Source organism: Choloepus didactylus, chromosome 18 (genome assembly GCF_015220235.1).
Source record: "Choloepus didactylus isolate mChoDid1 chromosome 18, mChoDid1.pri, whole genome shotgun sequence".
In the NCBI taxonomy this organism is placed as follows: Eukaryota; Metazoa; Chordata; class Mammalia; order Pilosa; family Megalonychidae; genus Choloepus; species Choloepus didactylus.
In genome coordinates, this window is record NC_051324.1 from 12,250,309 (window position 1) to 12,274,603 (window position 24,295).

Consider the following 24,295-nt stretch of genomic DNA (forward strand, 5'->3'; position numbering starts at 1 on the left):
CCTTTACTCTTCTCTTCCTCTTCTGGAACACCAGTGATTCTATATTTGTGCGCTTCATATATCCATCATTTCCCTTAGATGCATTTCAAATTTTTCAATTTTTTTTACCAATTGTTCTTTTGTGCTTTCACCTTCTTTCAGCCTGTTTTCAAGTTCACTAATTTGTTTCTCTGCCTTTTCAAATCTGGCGTATGTCTCAAGAATATTTTTAATTTGATCAACTGTATGTTTTGTTTCCTAAGACCTGCTATTTTTCAGTTTACTCTTGCAAATTCTTCTTTATGCTCTTCTAGAGTCGTCATCTTGTCCTTTATATTCTGAGCCATGACATTGATGTTTCTGTGTACTTATTTGATTAATTGCTCCAAGCTCTGTGTTTCCTCTGGCTTTTTAAATTTGGATGTTTCGGTTATCCATATCTTCTGGTTTCTTCATATGCTTGATAATTTTCTGTTGTTCTTGGCCTCTTGACATTTGCTTATCTTGATAGGGTACTTTTAGGGTATGCAGGATTATTTGAACATTGATCTGTAATTTGGCAGAGCTGCAGCTTTGTGGAGTGCACTTCCCCTGACCTACCAGTAGGTGGTTCTCTTGAGCCACCTCTTTCCCTCACACCAGTTCTCCCCCAACTTCATCCATGCCCTGAGTGGGGGCCCAAGCCATATGGAAGTCCAATCAGTGCACCAATTTTCCGTGTACACTGGGGACTGCCAGTGTGGTTGTATGTTGTGCCCTGTGCAGTTTGGCAGGGAGTCTGCTCCAGGACACAGTGGTCCCGGCCATTCCTTGGGCTGTGGGTGGAGTACTCTGGGGCTGCAGCTCACATGTCCCACTGTCCCTGTCTGCTGTGTGCCCACGAGTCCTTGGGATTGGGGGAGACCTCCTGGCACTTCTGTGCGGCACCCCTGCCTCTAGGCTGTTCACACTGTGGGCTTCCGTGGAGGAAGAGTGGAGGCCGTCACAAGCCTACCGAATCCCAAATTCCAGGGAAGCTCTTGGCCGCGGGACTGTGAAGGGTTGTCTCCCCAGCCAACTGCAAAGATGGCTGCATGGTGCTTGGGAAACTGCCCTCTTCCATGCTCAGCTGCCTGCTCCAATCACCAGGCCCTGGTATGGGAGCTCTTGGCCGCTGGGCTGCGAAGGGTTATCATCTGATCCAAGTGCTGAGGAGGGTGCCTGGGATGTGGAAGGCTCCACCTCTCCACCTGCTCCTCTCTGGGCTCATCCACTGGCTCCAGCCGTCTGTTCCCAGTGGCATTCCGGGCGAACACTCACCGGTTTTAAGCTCAGTCTCTCAGCTCTTCCAAGTACACATTCACTGTGGGTATAGAAGTCCCTGCCCAGCTGGTGGAACCCTGGAACTGCTGTTCTGGAGCACTTTCTGCCCTTTATCTAGTGTTTTTCATGGAGGAGAATTTTGCTCTGTTTCTCCTAATCTGCCATCTTCCTGGAACTCTCCTAAAATTTCATTTTATATACCCCTTGGTATAACTCTTTTGTGTGTGTATAAGATTTCCTGCTCAAGTCTTCTGCCCATTTTTCCATTGGGGCATCTGTTTTAGTATGTTTGTTTGTTTGTTTTCCTTATTGATTTGTCAGGAGCTCTTTATATAATTTGCTGGAGCCTTTTTGGTTATATGAATTGCAGATGTCTTCTACTCAGTAGATTCCATTTTCATTATTTTAATGGTATCTTCTGATGAACAATAATTCTTCATTTTAATGAAGTCTAATTTATCTTTTTCTTTATGATTAGATTTTTTTGTACTATTTTTTAAAAAATATTTCCTAACCCTGGTGTTAGGAAGTTATTTTCATATAGTATGTTGTAGAAGCTTTATTGTTTATAATCTTTCACACTTAGATCTAAAATCCATCTAGAGCTGATTTTTGTATCCATGGTGTGAGATAGGGTCAGGTTTCTTTTTATTTTTTTCCTATATGGATACCTACTTGTTCCATTTAATGAAAAGGTCATCTTTTCCCCACTGTTCTCTGCAAGTTCATTTGTGTCATCTATCAAGTGAGTATATATGTGTAAGTCAGTTTGAGGACTCTCTTCTGTTCTGTTGGTCTGCTTGTCTATCTTTGCTCCAGTTCCACACTGTAATTTATAATACCATTTTCATTTGATTTTTCTTTCTAGCTTTTATTTCTCTGCTGAGAACAAGCTTTTCATTCATTTCAAAAGCATTTACTTTTATCTCATGGAGCAAAGTTATAATGGCTACTTTCAAGTCTTTGATGAGATGTGGGTTATTATGGGGTTAGAATCTGTTGATATTCTTTGTTCTTGGGAATTGGTCACATTTTCATGGTTCCTTCTATGTCAGGTACTTTTAGATTGTATCCTGGGAATTTTGAGTATTTTATTATGAGACTCTAAGTTATGTTGAAATCTTCTGGAGAATGTTGATTTGCTTTGTTTTGTTTTGTTTTAGCAGGCAATCAACTTGATTAGGATCAGTTCACAAGTTCTGTGTTTCCTTCTGTGGGTAGTGACATCAGTTCCGTTCCAAAAACCTTTGCTATGCTGCTTTGGGTCTGTCTGTGCCTGTGCACTCAGGTGTGAGTTTGAGACTTGGGCTAGTTCATACAAAGAATTAGGGAATCCTTTTTCTAGCTCTCCCATGTCGGATTATTCTCCAGCTTGCATGGTCCCTGTTCCTGGTCCTCTAGCCAGAAAGAGTTTCACCCCTTGTGCTGCTGCAGCTGCTACAGCTTTGCAGCTGGGTCTGTCCTCAGGTCAATGCTGGGAAGGAAAATAGAACAAACAGGATGTTCTGTCCTATATGAGTTACTTCCTGTGGGATTTGACTTCTCTCCCCAGTCTGCCTGCTTGTGCTTGCTTTTCAGTCTTCAGGTAGTTGTTTTTTGTATTTTGTCAAGAGTTTTTAGTTGTAATCAGCGGGGGGTGAGGGTGGGGGCCGTAGTGGGCTGAGTTCTTTGATAGCACAGAAGTTACAGTTCTGTCATGTTTTTGCTTGTTATGATGTCTTTTTCTTTCTACCTTCATTCAAGAAGGCAAAGCTAGGTATAGAATTCTCAGCACTTTGAAGTTATTATCCCATTGTTCTGGGCTTCTATGTTTCTGATGAGAGGTCAGCTCATCATGTTTTATTTTTGCTCCTTTGAAGATAAAATGTACTTTTTACCCTGGCTGTTTTAAAGGTGTTCCTTTTGTCTTTTGTTCTTGGCGGGTTTACTGTGTTATGCCTAAGTGCATTTTTCTTCATATTTATCCTGGTTGGGGTTCACAGGGTTTCTTGGATTGCTGAATCAATGTCTTACATCATCGGCAAATTTTCAGCCATTATCTCTTTTTAAAACTTGCTTTTATTGAGATATACATAAAGTACTCAAATCTTACATGCACAATTTGATGAATTTTAATGTGAAAAATTTTACCAGGGTAATCATCAGCCCCGGTTAAAGTTAATTTCTTACACACTCATGTTCCTTCCTGGTCAGTAAATTCCCCACCTGCCCAGATGCCGAGGTAGCCACTGTTCTGCCTTTAGCAGCGTGTGTTAGTGTTGCCTGTTCTTGAGCGTCATGTAAATGGAGTCATATAGGATACAGCCTTTTGTGCCTGGCTGTGTTTGATAATTATTATGTCTTTGAAATTCATCCATATTGTTCTGTACTTCAGTAGTTATTTTTTAATGCTGTGTATATTCTTGTATGGATATGCCGTAATTTAGTTGTCCACTCTGCAGTCGAAGGACATTGCAGTTGTTTTCAGTTTTTGGCTATTGTGATTAAAGAAGGCTTCTGTGAACATTCTTGTTCATGTATTTTGGTGGACATGAGCACTCCCTTCTGAGTATATACCTAGGAATGAAATTATGGGGTCATTGCATAGGCCTATTCTTAGCTCTTTTAGATATTTCCATCAGCCATTATTTCTTTATATATTTATGCACATTACTTATTGTGTCAACATAACTTTTTGTTGTTGTTTAATTGGAAAATGACTTTTTGTTGCTGCAACTATATTCATTTTCCATATTAATAATAAGTATTTGACCTTATAAATTTAACTGGTTTATTAATTTTAAAGTCATACTAGTAATACTCATACTAGAAATATTTACTTTTAATGAGTAATTATCCTCATAATTACAATTGTATATCCATGCTTTCAGATCCCCTTATTCACCTTTCTATCCGCTTAAAATGAAATTTGGTCACTGATAATCACAAGTCTGCCTTTATTCATTGGGTTGAATATTGCTTCCTTGTCTCATGCTGATCACTTGATCTAGGATTTGGCTAGTGTGGTAAATCATCTGGATTCCAGTACTTGTGGACTGGATTTGAGGCCCCTTCCTCAAAGTAGCTCACATACCTAGCCCTCTCTGAAGGAAGTACCAGTATCGTACACAACTCGCAAATTCCTTCATAGTGTCTTGTTCTCCATAGCCCTTGATCTTGACTACCAAATAAAGGTGTCTGAGAAAGCTGTTGTGACATGGGAAATTCCATATCTTCTGCTTTGTGTTGATCCTCCTTCATTGTCTGACATACCTTTTAACATCTGTTCTGTATTTTCCATCTTTATGTCTTGGTTCAGTATACCATGTATAACTTTTCAACCCATCCACTGAATTTTTAATTCAGATAACTGAGTTTTTTAGTTTATCATTTCCATTTGGTTATTATTGTTTCCAGTTCTCTGCCAATTTAAAATTTTGTCTTTTATATATTTGAACAGGATAAATATAGTTGTTTTCAAGTCTGCTTCTGATAATTCACATATTTGGATTCCTTCTGGATCAGTTTCTGTTGCCTGTTTTCTGTTATTCCTTTTGCATTAATTGAGTGCTGGGCATGGTATGTGAAAATTATTGAATATTAAGTCTAGGATGATGCCATCTTCTTGTGAGAGGTAGGCAACTAGTGGCACCAACAGCCCAGGATCACCTTAATCTAGTTACAGGAATTGAGATTATATGAAGTCTTAGGGGTCCGATTGTTTTAAGTTCTCCCTTCAGTCTATGGTGCAGCCCTTTGGGGACACAACCCAAAGTGGAGGATTTTATTTAGCAGAGGACTCTGTTTGTTGGCTGTTGGATTCTTTGTATTGCCACCCTCCCGAGACTCTCAGATGCTCTGCGCAGCCTCTCAGTGTCACACCTGTCTCTCTGGCACTGGCATGTACTCCTAGGAAAAGCGGCCCTAGGTGCTGCACTCGTCTCTCCAAGTGCCCTCACCCTGGTCCTTGGCTCTGTGATTCTTTTTTGACTTGTTAGCAGTCTTGATGCTTTCAAGTAGATATATTTTATCCAGCTTTTCTAATTGTTGGATGGGAAGATTAGTTAACATTACCCAGTCCACCACTGCTGGTAGCAGAATTCTGACAGTCATTTTTTTTTAATGTTTAAACAGAATTACTTTGATTTATTTTGTAATTCTTACAGTTCTTACATATGAGTCATCAACTTTCAAATAAACCACTCCTCAGTAATATTAAAATTAATTCAAGGTAACTTAAGAGTTCAATGAGATTAATCAGGTGTTTGTTGCTCTTAAGTAAACTATCTTAGCAGATTGTAGTTGGTTCAGAAAAAGATTAATTTATGCTGTGCTTTTTTTGTGTTTTGGGGGACAGGATTTCGAATTGTTATTGATTTGTTTTTAGTCCTTTTAAAAATAATAAAAATTAGTATATAAGCTAATAACATAAACTAGGTAATGTAGACTATTATCTATGTCTAGAGATGATCCATATAATGATACCTGTTGATGTAAAATGGTAGCATGTGACTAAAAGGCCGAGGCACAGCAGATGTGCACATATTTGTTGAACAAGTGATGAATGGGTAAAGGGTGAACTAATAAAACATCAATTTGGACACTAAATATAAATACGCAGGAGACGGAAGGGTTAGTTTTAGAAAAACCAGTTTCTAAATTATGTATGTTCTGTATGTGTCTCTCTTTTTTTTTTTTTTTTTTTTTTTTTAAGATCTCTGCACTTGTCCTAAGATCCCAAGCATCCGAGATCTTACTTGAAGAGTTACAGCAGGGGTTTTCTCAGGCAAAGAGGGATATTCAGGAACAGATGGTAAGTTAAATTTTTGAATAAATGTTAACTATGTTATATATGTTCCACCTCGAAATTATCTTTGACATGACTTTCTCTCCATGGACAAAATGGTTACTTTTATGTTCTCCAGTGTTTATGGCAGTCAACAGAATATTTGTAAAGACATTATGCCTTTTTAAACCTACCCCCTGCCCCACCCAACCCAACCCCCAAAAAAACAATTAACTTTTCTGATTTGGGAAACCTAAACAGAATAAGCTATAAACCAACACTTAATTCTTAGTTCCAAATACAAGCTAATAATGTTAATCTTAGAACACTGGCTAGTGCAGCTTTTGAGAAGTCATTATGCTTTTCCTGGGCAGCTCATTTACTTAAGATAGCCGAATTAATTTCATAGAGATTATGAAAAATTATGTACCATAACTGCTGTGGCACTGGGGAACTTCCAGAAGGCCATCAATTTTGAGAGGAAGTGGGGCAGAGAGCTTTGGGAGGAAGGGCTGGTTGGATCTCTACAAAATAGCTCCTCAGGTTAGGGCCTCCTCACCAGTTGGGCTCCATTTGCCTTGCTCTTTCTTTCTCTCAAAGTTGGAATCACCCTACACCTGACGTCCCCATGTCAGTTATAGCAGGGTTGGTCCTACAGAGCTGCCTCTTGTCCAGCTCTTTAAGGGATGACAGTAAAAACAACACCAGCAGGTAGTGTGGTCATGTTTCTTTTCGATTGGCATTATTAGGTCAGACTCTGAGTGGTCTCAGAGCTGATCGCTAAATACTAGTCCTGGTTTGTTGGGAAGCCTCTCATCCTAATCATTGACCAGATAGTGTCATATCCTTTCTCTAATTAGAAAATACAAAACAAACATGCTTAATAATTACTGGTCTAAAAACCACTGTTAAATGCTGACAAAGTTTCATGGTATTTAGCTTCCTTAACACTCATCTTTTTCCTTCTTATCTTTCAAAACCCTCTGTCTTTGCAAACATTTTGGAAATTGATTCCACTTAAAATGAATGTGTTACAAGTGACACTGAAGCATTGTTGAAATTAAGATTAAGATCCTGTAAACTCTACAGTACTTTACCATTTTATCCAAACTACCATTAAAGATCTTCTGCTGACAAAGAAAAACTCAGTTTTTCATCAGGTTATGAACAGTGGCTATCGTACTGGTTGGGATGTTTATATTTTCCCCTTTTTATTTTGAAAAATGTCAAGACTTAAAAAGGTTTAAAAATAATTGATTGAACACTCATAAAACCTTCACTTGTATTTACCAGTTATTCATATTTTGCCACACTTGTGCATGCTTGCATTTGTTGTTTCTTTCATATATATTTATGTTTGGTTTGGTTTTTTTGTTTAACCATTTGAAATTAAGTTATAGACATGACACTCCTCAATATTTCTACTCCTAAAAACAAAGATGTTGTTCTACATTACCACGATATAATTATTATACCCTTAAAATTTAACCCAAAAACCCTGGTAGTTTTTTGGTGTTTTTTGTGGGAGTGGGTGGGTGGTTATGACATTAACGTATTTTTGAAGTGTCCAGCCAGTCACCTTGTAAAATGTTTTAGAATTTTTCTGTTTCCTCATGATTAGATACAGGTTAAACATTTTGGCAGTGAGGCAATGGAAAGTTTAAACTAGTGTGGGTACTGTTTTCAAAAGTTGATTTGATTTTTCTTTCTCTGGTTGTGTTAATTTGATATACAGGTAGCCACATTTGTTTCTATTTAATACATTTTTGGGTTTGCTTTTTTGTGTGCCTTTTCTGACAAAAAAAAAGGTAACGCGGTTCATAAATCGAAACTGTGAAAACAGAAAAATAGAAGTCTCACCCCATACCTTCTCAACCCTATGGATAATCATTTTAATCTTTGGTTTATCCCTCTTTTTTTTTTTTTTTTTTTTCAAAAATAAGCAAATATATATTTACATATTCTTTCTGCTCTCATATTCAAAAGGATGCTAATACTTTGTTGTAAATGGGTTGAAAGCAATCATTTCTTTCTTTCTCTCAAAGTACTGCCAATTGTAGTCTGAAGGTAAATAAAGAGCAAGAAGAATTTAAACTTTAAGCATGACCCTGTCTGCCTGCCTGCAGCCTGCAGGACGCATCTTAGTGATCTCCTCTGGGAAATGTTCTTTAACTTGCTCCCATATTCTTTCTCTGCCCGCCTCCCCCACTCCCACCCCACACATTAGGTACTTCCTTGTCTTTTATCACTGCTGCTCCTACTCTCTGTTCTGTCTAAAGTTTCTGGTTTACTTGTCTTTCTATATCATTGGAAAATGAGCTTCTCCAGGAAAGGTCCTTTGTCTCTCAGGAGCAGAAAAATGCCTAGAGCAGTAGCTGCTAAATAAATGTTAGATGGATGAGTAATCTGCAGTTATCTGTATACTTAAGTTACATGACTTAGTATTAAAAATTAGCAGAAATTAAATGCTTTTGCAGAATTTTATCTTAGACTCAAATTAGCTGCAGTAACTTATATTAATACAATCTAATATGAAATGTCTAAAATTGTTTTACACATAAGCAAACAGATGCAGAAGCATGTCCCATTTTAAGAATGGGCTTCTCTCAAGCGTCCTGTATTTTCTGAGCATAGGCCTTTCTTGATGAATTCCAATGTTTGAGGCCCTTGTACCATTCACAGTGATCCTGAACTTGAACATATGTATATGTAGAAAAAGATGAAGAACTGCTTTCTTTTCATTCCCACTTCCTGTTGAATGCATGCTGTGAGCTCTCTTGAAGCACATGCTCTATTTGATATGGGTCTTGCTGATGTCAGCCCCTTCCATTGAACCCGAGATCCTGGTCCTTCTGTAATCCAGGGATGTGGAGGGAGGATTCATTACTTTTAAGCTGTTGGTAGAAACACTGAAAAATGAGCTCAGACACTTGTTTCACTGCCTGTCCTCTTGCTGAACATGTGTAAAGGCTGCAAATCCAGAACCTTAGAGCTGTCTTTTATGTCTTACAGAGCTTTAATGTTTAGTCTTCCACCCTCAGCCCTCATTTGATTTGGCTACTGCAGCTATCAGTAGACAGGATTTACCTTTCTGGCCATGCTTAGTATCTGTTTCTATTTTAGGCAGTGCTGATACAGTCACGGGAACAGGTTTCAGAAGAGCTGATGAGGTTACAGAAAGATAATGACAGTCTCCAGGGAAAGCATAGCTTGCATGTATCGTTACAGCAAGCAGAAAACTTCATCCTTCCAGACACTATGGAGGTAATTTTCTGTTGATCAAAAATGTAAGCAAGTACATTTTCTGAAATGGCTATGAGTTTATTCTTGTGGGACCCAACTGAGAGTGCACTAGAAATTTAAATATTTTGAAAGAGTTGCTAATCTGCTTGCTCGTGCTGTTTGTTTTTGGTATCTAACACTTAAAAGGTTATATACCACATCCCCCTTCTTCCCTCCTCCTGTTAACTTTGATGACATTTTTGGTCACTTCCATTCTTCTGTGATTGGGTGAATCTGGGCCGCAAAACTGGAAGTTTCCTTTGAGATATTCATAACTGTTCCAAGTTTTTTTTACCCATATATTTCTAAGCCTTTCATCATATAAAAAATATCTTCTTAGGCAGGTAAACCAATTAGAAACAATATAGGTAAAGATGAGGTTTCTTCGAGCAATTATATATCTATATTAAGATTACTTAAATTATAATTCTTAAAGAGTATACAAAGATCAAACATTACAAAAATGTGTAATGTTATAAGTAAAAGTTTCCCCTAATCCTATCCTGCAATTTCACCTTCTACAATTTGGACCTTAATTTAAAAAAATTTTTCTACATATAAAAATATTAAATTACTGTTATTTTTATTTTATTCATTTATAAAGGCTCATTTGCCTACTGTTAGCTCTTTGCTCTTCCCCAACTTGTGGTCTCGGTTTAGGTTACTGGCACGCCATTGTCCTTTCTGAACTGTTGTTTGATCGCATCAAAAAGAAGATATTGAGGATTCATCTACTTTTGTTGTCAGCTTAAAATCACTGGACCTTCCACCTTCCACTTGTGTTAAAATTTTTCTTTTGGCAGGAAAGATTCCTCATTCTCATGTTCTCTAAAGACTTTTTATTCCTAGATTTTACAAAATTCCAAAGGAATCCTTGAAAGATATAGGAAGTCCTTGATTCTTAGACCTGCTTCAGTAACAAATCTTTTGAAAATTTTCTTCTGTCTTTTTTTAACTGTTTTCTGCTTTTCTTTGACTTATGTTCTTTACTAGTTCTTTAACAAGCCCAGTTTTTACTTTAAAGTTGCTTTAAGATATAATTGGAAGGATTTTTAAAAGATAGAACTAAAATTTAGGAATAGTAAGATATAAACTAAATTTATTACAGAAAAACAGCTGATCAGCTTAAAGAGCCATTCTTTGCCATTATTTATCTCTGTCCTAAAAGAGTACTTTGCTTATGGTAAATGTTCAATAAGTGTTTGAATGAATGACTAGATGAATAAGTAAATAAATTCTATTTTCTTAGAGCTCACACTTGCTTCTGAATTAGTCTTTTGGTCCTCATTCCCTAACTGCCCCTGAATTTAGGCAGGTAATAGTACCTCCTAAGATGCTCCTAGTGAATCCCACATTGTAAGTCAGTTAACATTTTAATTTTTCTGCTTATGAGACAGTTTGGGGTGGGGGTGGGGATATGTAGTTCACAATGTACCTAACACACTGAATGTCACTTGAAGCACTGGTGGGGTTAGAGTTCAGTCTTAATTTTCAAACCATTTAAAACAATTATCTGAAATTCTGTTGCAGAAAATCTGTGGCTTCTTTTCTTTATTTATTTTCACTTGTACAAACCAAATAAGCATTTGTTTCTTGAATCCAGGAACTCCGGGAGTTGGTATTAAAATACCGTGAGAACATCATTAATGTGCGGACAGCAGCAGACCACGTGGAGGAAAAGCTGAAGGCTGAAATACTTTTCCTAAAAGAGCAGATTCAAGCAGAACAATGTTTAAAAGAAAACCTTGAAGAAACTCTGCAGCTAGAAATAGAAAACTGCAAGGAGGAAATAGGTGAAAATCAAAGTGATGCAGTTTAGAATTGGAGGCACTAAATAAAACTTTTGATTATAAGAAGTAACGATCATAGAATGTAGAAAACAGGAAAGTATCGGAAAGAAGTAAGGACTCAGTTCATTCTTCCAGATATTCTTATATATCCAGTAGTTGGGACTAAAAAAACCCAAACAAACCTTATATTTGTAGAAGTTCTTGATAGCCTCTCTTTGGCAGTTACTAATAGATGGGAACCTCAGTGCTTGAACCCAGACCAATAGGGAATTTCCTGGCATTTCCTTGCAGAACTTTGTTAACACATTCCTGCTGGGAATATCCACTCCCCACCTCCCCACCCACAACAGTTAGGAGATGGATTCTTGACCTAGAGGTGGTTTATGATCTGCTATTCCTGTGGACTCTGCCTTTACCTGAGCTTGATTGTGATGTCAATTGGTTAGGACTAATTTTGAGAAAGGGATGTTTTAAGAAAAAATTTTCAGTCCCAAATAATTAATGAATACTAATACTTCCTTGTCTTTTTTTTTTTTTGCTTCTAGCTTCTATTTCTAGCCTAAAAGCTGAATTAGAAAGAATAAAAGTAGAAAAAGGACAGGTGAGTTTCAAAATTTTATCTGTAATGAATAGTTAATAAAAATGTATTGACTCATACAGCACTAGATCCAAGGAATAAAAGATATTTAAGACATGTTCCCTATCTTTAAGGAACTTCTGTCTAGTAGCTCCAAGTGCATTATTAAAATATGGTAGGGGGAGTGCATGATGATGATACAGACTGTTTATTGAGAGTCTGCTCTGTGTCAGGCCATGTGTTAACTGGAGGAGGTAAAGGAACAGTAAGGTGGGACTGCAGCTTTGAATTTATAGTGTAGTGGGAAGACAGGCAAAGCATGATAACAACATAAGCTTACAGCTACAATAGAAATATATACAATAGTCTTTACAAACAGGAGGTGATGTTTTCCAGCTGTCTTGGAGTCCCCTTCTCTTCCACAACATCAGCACCTTTAGCAGATGACCCCATTCAACTGCCTGGCTCATTGTTCCTTGACACACTGACCTTTGCTCTGGCCTTCCTTTCCAAACTTTGCCCCCACCTCTGGTATCTAGTTTTAGCAATTTCCTTATGCCTGTGCCTGCTTTCCTTCTAAGCTGCATCTTATGTAGCTTGCCTCTTCAAGAAGTCTCCCACCAACACCTTCACAAGTCCCCTCACTCCTTGTCCTTCTGCTGCCCTAACCTGACTGCTGTCCAACCCTGGTGTCCATCTTCTGTGTCTACCGCAAGCTGCTGTCAGTGGAATTGGTAACACTGCACGCTTATGCTGTCAGTTGGGCCTTAAGTGCTGCTCAGGCAGCTTTTCATCTATCCTGGGTTGGCTCTCTTCCATTTCACACAGTGGCTATTTCAGACAATCACACTCACCTCGATACCCACCTCAATTCCCCAACAGATGATGAGTTTGCATCCTCAGTCATGGGGAAAACAAAAGCCATCAGACAGGACCACCTACAGCTCCTTGACTTCTCAGTTACAGGTTCACCTACTTCCCAGCCTTCTCTCTTGTTTTTCAGAGACGATGATGAGTTGCTTCTGATCAAAGGGTAACATTGTACATGGACTTTGAATGAAGGCCTTTGCACCTTTCCCAGGCATCCTCTCAATCATCCCCTTAGTCCTGGGCCTTGAACGTCTCCCTTTTTATTGGTCTTTCCCATGATACATAAACATGTTCAGGTGTCTCCCATTAAGAGGAAAAAGAATTCTCTTTGGACTGCAGTTCTCTCTCTAGCTACCAGCCTTTCTTCTTCCCTTATGGAAAGCCAGGGTTCTTGAAAGAGTCACTCCTCAACCCATTGCAGAATGGCTTCTGCCTTCACTATACTATTGAGATTGCATTGGCAGAAATTACCAGTGCTTGAAACATGTCTCTTCCTTTCCACCCCCACTGGCCCTGTTCGGGTTCAGATTTCGACTCTAACTGGCTTTTTGCATGAGCCTAACTCATTTCCTTGCTTCCACAATTTAGCCCCTTTCAGTTCATCTTTATCAACCTGACTGTCACCGTCTGGTTAAAAACTCTCCAGTGGCTCCTCTTTTATCTACAGAATTAGCAAAGCAGTAGATCTCCTGCCTCTCTAGCCTCAGCCTACATTTATATCCCACACTGTGTTACAGGCAAGCAGAACTTGCTGCTGTTCCTAAATGCATTTTTTTTTTCCTAAATGCATTTTTATGCATGTTATCCATTCCCTCTTTTTGGAGTCTCTCTCCAACTTACCACCATTTCTTTCCCTGTAAAACTTTTCACCTTTTTTAAAAAAGTCAAATATCTCTTCTAGGAAGCCCTTCCTAACTTTTCGGGCAGAATTCAATGCTTCTTCCTCCATGTTCAATATGCCATGCCTTTCTCTCCTAATATCTCTGTTCCTGGGCCTTGGAACATAATAGGTTCTTAATATGCTTAATTAAAGAGTAAATCTTGAAGAAAGCATGGGAGGAAGGACCTGAAGAATTTGGGCATGCCTGTCCAGGCCGCAGGCTTCTCTAGGCAGCATGCTGTGGCCTGTGGGGGTTGCTATGAGTTTTAGCTCTTTCCTTCTTAATTTCGCAGTTGGAGTCTACCCTAAGAGAGAAGTCTCAACAGCTTGAGAGCCTTCAGGAAATGAAAATCACTATAGAAGAACAGTTAAAGAAAGAGACTGCTGCTAAGGTGATAATTTTATTGGTCGTTTAATTAAAAAGCAGTATTGAGAACGTATAATCACATCTTGCCTGTTTAAAACCAAAAAATCCAGCTTTGCTGTTCTTTGAATAGTGCTACATTTTGAAAGTTGGCAAGACTGTCAGCTTGCAGGAAGAAAATTAAATGAATTTATGTTGTAAGAGTTGGGTCAAATCTACTCTGCCGTCTCTGGAGGACTGTCAGGCCTTATGGCTTAAAAGGGCCATTGAACTCGGCTTGAGCACTTCCCATATCTAGAAGCACTGCTTTGAAAAGGTCACTCGATTTAACTGATCAAATTGTAAGATTCCATTGAATCAAATTTGCTGCCTAAATTTTGATTAATCCAGTTAGAATAAAAGTGTGAGTAGCTAACTGTGGGGGATGTTTCCTAGAAATAGCCTTGGTGAGCTGTGTGGTTGGACAGTTAAGTGCAGACTGTTTACTGTGTTGGCACTGTTCAGTAGCTGGTTGGCTTTAGAAAGGCTCCCAGACATTTCTGCTGAAGTGTTTCTCTTTAAGAAGTTTGGAACTAGCTGGGGTTGCCTAGTACATATTCACTGAGAATTTTACTGGCAGATATATTTGACTGTTGTGGTTGTCAGGGGAAACTCCCAAATTTTATCTATCTGGCTTTCACATCAGTTCATTTTAGGACCTAGAGCAAGTAGCTGAGCCCAATTGCACCCTCGCTGTAGAGATAAAGGGAGGCTAATTAGAACATAGGAATATGATAGATACCCACTTCCCTCCTCTGTAGTGCCAGGAAACTACAAGTCAGTTGCTAGATTTCCTTAGTAATTCTGACCTTTGTCTCTTTGGCATTAATCTTCATTTGAAACTTGTATTTTTTAGATTACCGTTGAACAACTGATGTTTGAGGAGAAGAACAAAGCTCAGAGATTGCAGACAGAATTAGATGTCAGTGAGCAAGTCCAGAGAGATTTTGTAAAACTTTCTCAGACCCTTCAGGTGAGGCATCTGGGAAACCATTACACACAGCACCAAGGTACTTTGGGAGACCTTGGTGCCCAATGGAAGCCAATCAGTGACTCCACCACTGACAATAGCTAGAGGTTTGGACTATGGCTGTCCCTACTCCCACTCCAAGTATTTGTCTAACATTCAAACCAGAAACCTAGTATGTACTTCAGACCTATCCTCCTTTTCCTTTTACTCTGTACCTTACCAGTATTGCCTCCTGAAGGGTGAATTTTAAAAACTCTTTAGCATGGCCTGAAAGACCTTTCCCAACCAGGCCTAGCCTTACATTTTGTTTGTCTCTCTGCTCTATTTATGTTCTAATGTTTTCGCACAACTGTGGTTCCTTGCCCACAGCATGGTGTTGCCTCTGGTAAGCATCCCTGTCTCTTCCCCTCTTGACTGTCTTCTTTCAAGGCCCAGCATAGTTGTATTCTCTCCATGGAACCTTCTCTAGGTTCCCAAGCTGGGCTAAAGTGCCCTCCCTCCCCATGCTCTCTTGGCACTCTGAATGCCTACAGTGACATTTAGCATATGTGCCAAAACTTTCTGTAAGTCTGTTTTTCCCAGCTGAACTCTCAGAAGTCAGGGATCCAGTCTCATTTATCTTCACAATCCCAGCACCTTACACTGAGTTTGTGAACACAGCGGAGCCCAGGAATGGCTTTTTGAATTGAACTATTCTTGCTGCTTCCCTTCTTTGAAGTGACCAGTTATCTGATGAGTTAACCTGCTCCGTCTCAGCTAAAGCAATCAAAGGAAAGTTTAAAAATCCAGGCAGGAGCCAAGTCTTCCCTTACCTCATTGTATTTTTGTTTCTCCAGGTGCAGTTAGAACGGATCCGGCAAGCAGATTCCTTAGAGAGGATCCGGGCTATTCTGAATGATACCAAACTGACAGACATTAACCAGCTTCCTGAGACATGACACCCGATAGCAGGACTCTAGCCTGCACTTTGGGTTTTTAACTCATCTTTAGAGCGACATTAATTATTATTTAACTCTTAACTGAAGAAGCAGAAGTCACAACACAAGGAAGACAAGAAGGGCTTATTTCTAGTGGGAGAAGACTGCACAGCAGAGAGCAGGGAGATGTGCAGAGAAAAGACCTTTCAAATGGGAACACTAAGGAGACTCCAGACTGGACTCCAGTGGGTGTGAGATCTGATTTGGTGATGGAAAAGGTGCTGTTTCCTTGCCTGCTCTATCCAACACAGATTTTTGGAATACATTTCCCACCCCTAAAATAACATTCAATAGTGTCTGGAATTACATTTTCTGTTCATAGATACTGGAAGAGAGAATTTGTTTTCTATTGTCTAGAGCTCATCAGTAACAGTATTCAGCTAGCAGACAGAGGTGTAGTATGCTATATGAGTATTTTATATTAAAATATGAAGTCTGAGAGCAGGCCACTGGCTAGTGACTGTATTTCCTAGCTCAGTGCATTTTTTAAAACCATTTTATCTCACATCGGAGGACTTAAATGCTACCGAAGCTTGCCTGAGAACCATAAGACTGCCAGTTCAGGAACTGAATTATGAGAATTTGAAAACTTGGCCCTTATGTATTGGAAGTTGAGGTCAAAGGAAAAGCACAAGAAACTGTTTGGAAGCACTTTTTCTGCAAACCTGGATTGATCTTTGTGGGCCCACAGGTACCAGGGTAAAGCTGAATTGGTAACCTTGTACTGTTTTGAAAACTTTTAATTATTGGATCAGTGGAAAAAAACAATAAAACAAGCTATGCCTAACAACATCTAGTATAAATTTATAAATCTGCTAATTTTCAACTTGGATCAGTAAGCTTGAGTCCTTTTTCTTTCAAAATTGTCAGTTACAAAAATGGTGATAACCAGATTTGACAGATACCTACTTTGTATTTTTCTTTTATAACTTGGGCTTGGAGTGTAAGTGATAAGGCTTACAGTGAAGTTGGAAAAAAAGTCAGGTTTCTTTGTTGCTGTGTCATTTCTACAAGAGGTTAGATTTCTTTCCTATATAAAGAAAGCCCCAATAAATCAGATTGTCTTTGCCATAGTTTTATGAAGTGTTGCAGAAAGCACAAAGACTGGATTTGTGTTCACAGTTTACGTGCTGCAGCACCATCCCCGGGAATAGCCAGTGGAGTGCCACACTGTAGAACTCATCATACAGACAGTTCAAAAGTAAAATTGTTTTCAGAGACTTTTTTGTAATTGGTGTTGTATAACAGCAGGGTACCTAAAGGAACTTATGGGCATTAAGTGAATGAAGTAGATGGTTTGGCTCACTTAAAGGCATCATCAAAATTTTAAGGAATTGTCTTTATTATAAATGAAGCCATTAGGGGCTTGTCCTAGAGGTCTTTATTTCTGTCTTTCATAGGACAAGTGATAAAGACTACATACCTCATCCGTTGGGTTAGTGTTGTAGTCTTGCATTCATGATTATGAATTTAAAAGTCAATACTAATTATGGAAATAGTACTATGGGCTTGCTGTGGATGGAACATGATTTTAATTGGCTTAAAGTCCCTGTGTATTAAGTGCTACTTGGTTTAGATATAGGAAACATTTATCCTCATTGAGTTACAGGAAATTTTATTAATTCCAAACTGCAAGCCATTTAAATTATATCAGTTTAAACTAGTCCCTTTAATAGACCCCCAAGCTAGTTCATTTCAGATTAAAATTAGCACTGTAAATCAGAATGGTTAATTCATAATCATTCTGAACCAACTGCCCTATATACTCCCAGTAAACTGATCTGCCGAGACTAATCACCTTGCAGATACTTTTCTCCTGCATATGGTTCTGGGGCAAGGCAATAAAATCATCACAGTTTGGGAACTGGGGCAGATGCAAACTGTTGGAACCCACTTTGTTGAAAAAACATCCTAGAAAAACCCAAACTGAGATTCTAGGTTTTAATAAGCAGTTTCCGGTATTAAACAAACTTTTATGACACTATCCTGGTAGGAAGCAATTTTTTAAACTGGACTTTCTATATAAGTAGGAAGCTGGTTTAGAAGGCAGGATTTGGCCCTTCTAGACAAAAGACAAGATGAGTTGATTTTCATGAGTATTCCTGTGCTTGTATCCAGTTTGTACACAGATGTTCTCACGCATGCCTAACCTGATTTACCTCTAACCTGTTAACCTACCTTACCATGTGGCTTTTAATTGGCAGTCACTCAGCCATTTCTAGGCAGGTACAGTATTACCTTTCAGAACTCATATTGGCTGGTATAAAAAGATCACCTGAAGCTAACTGAGGACAAAACCACATCTTGCCTATCAAGCTATTTATATTTCTTTCCCCCTTTGAGGTCTTAACCTTATACCTTGAATCCACCCAGTAACAAGTAGTGGGACACAGAGCACAGCCAAGCTCAGCTCTGAAAGGTGATACTGCCTACTGAGGAAATGGGCCCCAGTAGTGGTCTTTGCAACTGTGGATCTTGTGCTCTACTCTGTACAGATTTCAGGTGTCACCATCTCTTAACTGTACTGAAGGTATGTCCTTAAGAAGAATGTGTTCAAATTAAAAAAGCTGCTGCCTAGTATCTACTGTGTGGCCTTTTCCTTTGAATCCTAGGGTTTTGTGCCTCTTCAGGGTCTTATTTTTGGTGCTGCTACTTTAAAATGCAGCTTTTGTACACCACTTGGTTCTTGCTTAAATCTGGAGAAAAGTCAGTAAGGTTCATGGAGATCTGGCAGGCACAGCTGACAGCCCATGCCTCAGGCTTTTATTTTTTAAAAATAATCTTAGACCCTTGCCAATTATAATCAGACTTGAGCTATAAAGTATATTCCAGTTTTTACATAAAAGCATTTATCACTAATTATTTATAAAACAAGTATAAAAAAATGACTAACCACAACAAATTCATTCAAAATGCTTCTTTATAAATTAGATAATGCTACCTGTTTGTTTTACAATATGGTTTTAAGCCTTCGGCTGTGTTTACTTCAGTTGTGAATCTGTTCCAGATGGTGTTAGAAGTTTACATGATTTCGGATATCGTTGATTTGCTTCACCATTTCTCTTATGTGTTCACCCCTGTAAAATCGTAAAGGCATTCACTCTGGGGAATACAACTACTAATGAATAAGCCATTAGTAAGGATTCTTAAGAATTTAAATTAGTAATCTGAAATAGAAGTGCTTTGCTAAAATTAACAGCTTAAGGTTTTAGATGGATAGTGATGGTGCTCACTGTTCACATAAGGCTAAAGGCAGTGCAACTGCTGGAAATATTTTTGAACATTTTCATTGGGGAACACCCTGAGACCACACAACAAAACCATTTTACAGTAAAATCATCATTTTGAATCCTTCCGTCTATACTTATTTTTAAAATCTCTCTCATGTAGCTCCCATTCGACATGCAAATGCTAAGGCTTGGATTTCTCATCTAGGCAGAGTGATTCTGGCATACAGCAAAAGAAAAACATCTCAGGATTCTAGCGGTTTGGAAGTATTTACTTACTCCTCCTTCAGGACGGACTGAATGCACTTGCGCTGGTAGGCACTAAGAGTAATGGTGGGTTTTTGAGGACTTAGTACCTTTTCCATCTTCCGCTGTTGATAGTCTTTTTTCATAGTAACCTTAAGTATTAAACAGAACATAGACATTTTGGCTATGGTTTGCCACAAATTTTCAGTGTCTATTTTAGTCTGTTTTTTAATTTATAAAATTCTTTTCTGCGAGATGAGCCCTTTTTTAAAAAGCACCTAAATTTATCCATCTAGCACCCATTCCTACCTGTTTGATAGCACTGGCCAAATGTCGAAGTTGATCAGATATTAGCTGTAATTCTTTTTTCATGTCTCGCTCACTATCAGAGAGAACTGGGAGCTGAGAGTGAAAACTGTGAAGTACTTTTTTCATCCTTTAGAAAAGGTAAGCAAACATTCAGCATAAGAACTCTGCTAATGAGGAAAAACACAATCACAACTAAAGCTCCTACATGTCATGAATCTAATGTCTAGGATGGAGGCCCCCACAGGATGGGTTGGGGGAAGCTGTCTTCCCTAACCTCAGAGGAGTGGTAGGGGAATCATTAATTCTGTAGGCATCTGAGTGCCTGCTATAGGCCACTTTTCCTTAATAACAGTTCATACCTGAGAACTTAACCATTGTTAGCACCTGAATAGGGAACCGGATGTTTTACACTGACCTGTTCATGATATCTTCCTGTTTCTCCTTGGCTTCCTCGTATTTGTCAGCTAAGCGCTCAGCCATTTCCCGAAGACTTTTCCTAATGACATAAGAAACAAGAGGCTCTTAGGGTCCACCTTGATGTTGAAGCCAACCTATCTGGCTCAGCATCTTAGGATTCAGTCTTACTGAACTATTGTTTTCTTCTACCACATTTTGGCACTCACCTTTCCTCTCGACAATAATTGAGATCTTCTAGTTGCTTTTTCTTTTGGTTACACAATAACTTGACCCTTCAAAAACAAACAAACAAAAATTAATCAGAAGCTGGGTCTAAGCTGTTAAAACGCACCAGCTATCAGCAGCCAGGGACTCATGTTTGTGAAAAAAGGCCAATCCTTTCTCAAGGACATAATACCTTCGTTGAATCTCTTCCTTTGCTAGGTCCTGTTTAAGAATGTACTGTTCTCTGAAGACCTGTGTGGCTCTGCTGATGAGCTGAAGACATTCTTCAGGGGGAGGAGCCATATCCTTTTCAGATGATCTTTAAAAAAAAGTTTCTACTATGACTTTCCTCAGGCCAGTATAACATGCAAATAGACTCAAGTCATAGCTTCCCCTTTCCTTCTTGTTAACACTTCCTAGTCATCATTCTCAGGTGCCACTTTTCACCCTCTATTCATTAGCTGATTAATTATGCCTTATGTTTCTTCCAACTCCAAAATAGTAAAAAGTAGTCAAACAGCTGAGGCCAGAAAGGATCAACAATAATTATGAAAACACAGAGAACCAGATCTTAAAACTCATATGCCCAAGATCCCATACTTCAAAAATGCTGGATTGGCAACACTACGTTGCAAAATGCTTTTTATATGCTTTTCAAATGAATCTGGGGTTTCAGCCAGAATACGGAGGGGAGACTCTGCCACTTCAACATCTTCTCGGGAACAAAGCAGAGGAGGAGAGGCTGGATGGACTGTGCTTCTGGAAAATAAAACAATGAAGTCTACCATAAACATTATACAATAAAATATAAGAAGGCATAAACCATGCCAATTTATCCAGAATTTTGACATTATAGGAAATGATAAGGTAAAAATATACAAGAAAGCAGGTTATCTGCCTTGAAGAGGTAGGCTTTGGAAGTGATACCCTTATAATACCAATGCTGCCCTTTGTCCAAAGCATTGTGAACTCTGCCACTTCAAATTGTTTTTGAAAAAAATCAAGGCAGCACAAAAATATAAATTCATCCTGGACTGCTTTTGCAAAGAACTTGAAAGACAGTTTATAAGCCAGAGCCACAAATATAAATAAATCACTCACTTTTTTAGGTATAGTCTGGATTTGATGAAAACCAATATTCAGGCAGATAGCTTTATCTCTATACATACTATATCTGACTAAGTAACAGTTTCTAAAAATTAGATCTGCTTGAGTATGGATGTTCACAAGGCAATTTCAGAAGAGTTTGAAAAACATTTCAAGTCTACAGCAAAAGTGACTTAAATTGAAGGCAAAATTTCAGATATAGAAGAGTTTGCTAAACAATAACATTATGACAATTTATATTTCACGTAATTAGAAACATGATTTGAAGGCATCTAGATAACTATAAGAATTTTTTTCCCTTCAGGATTCATGTTTTTATTCTGAAGTAACCTAGTACAACTTGGCCTTACTTTACTAATGGTAGTATTGGTTTTTAAAAAATAGGCCGAGACAACAGGTAAAAAGGCAGTTTTTTTAGTGATTTTATTACTATTGTTTAGTCTTGCTTAGCATTTTCCTGTCTCTTTTAGTATAAATGGTTTAACTTGTTAATCCTCAAAGAACTTGGAAGATCCTGTAAGGACAGCAAGTTAAGGCCATTATTTTGTGTGTCTAGAAGCACACGTTTTGAAATGACACCAACACACTGTGGGGGTGGGGCGGGGTGGGGGTGTCCTGTGGTCAATGTTCCACTGGCTATTGTTTTTGATACCCCTATCCTGTATTTATAAAATTTAGAGTGACCTTCCAGGGCTGTTGGAAAAGAAAAACGGGGATTATAGCTTAATATATGAATCCCTTAAGGGGAATGAGGAATATGAGTTCAAAATTGCTATAAACCTCCTTTCTTCGAAAAGGTTTATATATCTTATGGTACCCCTCTGAGGCTGACAGAGATTGGAGAAAGTAAGGGTACAGGTATGGGCTTTGGAGTCAGGAAGATCTGAACTTGAATCTTAGCTCTACTATTTGTTACCTGTGACTTCAGGCATTTACTCTCTAGGACCATTTCTAATGCTATAAAATGGGAATTTTAACAATACCTTCCCTACATAGGTAGCTCTGATGATTACAGGAGGCATTGCAGATAAACAGCTTAGTTCTAAGCCTGGTGCACAGTAGGATCCTGATAATCATTAAACCTAATTCATATCAATAGTGAAATTCTGTATTTATTTTTAGCATTCCTTTCCACATTTTAAAGAAGAGCTCTTTCAGCTAGTTGAAGGAGATGCCAGAAATCATGCATAAAATAAAACTTTCCATATGTGGCAGGAACAATAGAAATACCCACCTTTCCAACCCTCAAGTCAGAAGACAAAGCATAAAGCCCATTACTGAGGGCATTTTCCCAGCTTAGATTTTGCAGAATTAACAAAAGCTATGTGGAGAATACAAAATGGGACATACAATAAGGGCCTGATGAGGCATTCATAGGTACTGGTGATACAGATCATCGTGGGCCCCAGAATGTCGGGGACGATCCAGAATCCTCGAATCGGAGCTGGCTGCCTGGGAAAACACACAGTCAAGAGTTCTGTTACAAAGCAGCAAATGAGATGGAGCCAAGAGCAAAGAACGGCTAAGCCCCATGGCCTTGGACCTGGGCTAACATTTGCTTGGAACATGCTATCTATTTGTGCAAGGTGGAAATTTGGAAACCTGGAAAACTTAATAGCTCTGATCAGCTGGAACCAAGCTGTCACTTCACAGCCTAGATTTATAAGTCACTCAGGAACTGTAATCTCAGCACTTACAATGTGATGCTGAAGTTAATTCTTTACATGTCTTTCTCCCCACTCACACATAAGCCTCAAGCTCTTTGTAAGTCTAGTGCTGTGTCCACCACACATCAAGTGCTCAGAAACCATCGACTGAACAAACAGAACTTTAGAGTCTGTGTCACATTAAAAATTCAATGAAGATCAACAGCTGTTATCATAGGCCTTTGCACGCGTGTCCCTCTCAATCTTGCTTCCTGTTTCACTGAAGAAACTGAAAACTGAGGATCTCAAATGGGAACTCTTCCCTGTCACCATGCTGCTCTTTACTTGCAGCCATGCTCACCCCATCCCTACCATGCCCCTGGACTTGAGATACCATCTCCTCTCACCTCTTCTGAAGATTGCTCCACCAACGATGTAGCTTCAGAATCTGAAAATTGTCTAGTTCCTCTCAGCTTATAAACAAGCTCAAGTCTCTTCCATTTGAAACACTTTTCATTAGAATTTCAAGTTCCCCTGAACCTATTCTCCTTTCCTTCAGAATTAGCAGTCTTTGAACATTAGTCTGTGATACTATTTGTCCTTTCTCATCTCCCATTCACATTGGTTGGGTGAGGATGGGAGTCTGGGAGGTTTTTAAAATTTTATTTTTTTTAGTGTGAAATCTTGACACAGAAGAATATATATACACACTATGTGATAACTATCCAGATCGATAATTAGAACACTGCAGCTGCTAAGACCTCCCACATGACTCTCCCTGATCACAACCTCTCAACAAAGAAGTAACCACTATTCCGATTTTATGATACTCATTTCCTTCCTTTCTTTAGTTTTCCTATCTATGTGTTCAATCCTAAGCAACATCTAATTTTACCTATTCTTGAAATTTATATAAATGGGATTTCATTATATATTTTCCCCACTCACTTTTCAACCTGCTCCAGTCTCCTATCCTCCCCTGCCCCCGAAACCGTTTTCCCCATCAACACTCTGTATTGCCAAATCCAGAATGTTTACTGCATTTCACTGGATTGCTATGCTTATTTGAAGCTATTGCCCACTGCCTCCTCTTTGAAACATTCTCCTCCTTGTCAACCCTGACACAGTCCCCTCTGGATTCTCCTCCAGTCTCTCTGGCAGCCCTTTTTAAAGTTTCCTTCTTGGGCTGGGCTCTTCTTTATCCCCCCAGTGCTTATAGGTGAGTGTTGCTCATGAATCCTCTCAGGTTTCCTCTACTCACTCTAGGCCCTTTCCAGGGTAACTTTCACAAGCATCACAGCTTCAATGCTGACAATTCCCACATCCAGACATCTGGCCCCAGCC

The 24,295-nt window shown here is 38.8% G+C and overlaps 2 protein-coding genes across 3 annotated transcripts in view; one reads left to right on the forward strand and one right to left on the reverse strand.

Annotated features, from left to right (window-relative positions):
• Positions 1-18,375, forward strand: part of RABEP1 (rabaptin, RAB GTPase binding effector protein 1) — a 136,819-nt gene extending 118,444 nt beyond the window's left edge. The window contains exons 12-18 of the mRNA XM_037808317.1: positions 5,975-6,073; positions 9,170-9,310; positions 10,932-11,121; positions 11,664-11,719; positions 13,739-13,837; positions 14,705-14,821; positions 15,655-18,375. Of these exons, the coding sequence (XP_037664245.1) occupies positions 5,975-6,073; positions 9,170-9,310; positions 10,932-11,121; positions 11,664-11,719; positions 13,739-13,837; positions 14,705-14,821; positions 15,655-15,756 (804 nt within the window). The 3' untranslated portion in view covers positions 15,757-18,375. The remainder of the gene's footprint in view (positions 1-5,974; positions 6,074-9,169; positions 9,311-10,931; positions 11,122-11,663; positions 11,720-13,738; positions 13,838-14,704; positions 14,822-15,654) is intronic.
• Positions 10,853-24,295, reverse strand: part of NUP88 (nucleoporin 88) — a 76,349-nt gene continuing 62,906 nt past the window's right edge. The window contains exons 10-19 of one of the 2 annotated variants that reach the window (XR_005212592.1): positions 22,656-22,757; positions 20,799-20,957; positions 20,392-20,517; positions 20,201-20,266; positions 19,993-20,073; positions 19,578-19,704; positions 19,302-19,420; positions 18,737-18,872; positions 12,562-12,717; positions 10,853-11,030 (exon numbers count right to left, since the gene is read on the reverse strand). Coding sequence is in view for 1 of the 2 variants with exons in the window: in XM_037808318.1 (XP_037664246.1) it covers positions 18,809-18,872; positions 19,302-19,420; positions 19,578-19,704; positions 19,993-20,073; positions 20,201-20,266; positions 20,392-20,517; positions 20,799-20,957; positions 22,656-22,757 (844 nt within the window). In the remaining variant the exon portion in view is untranslated. Of the gene's footprint in view, positions 11,031-12,561; positions 12,718-18,697; positions 18,873-19,301; positions 19,421-19,577; positions 19,705-19,992; positions 20,074-20,200; positions 20,267-20,391; positions 20,518-20,798; positions 20,958-22,655; positions 22,758-24,295 lie in introns of those variants that run through there. The other variant, XM_037808318.1, reaches the window with a different exon arrangement.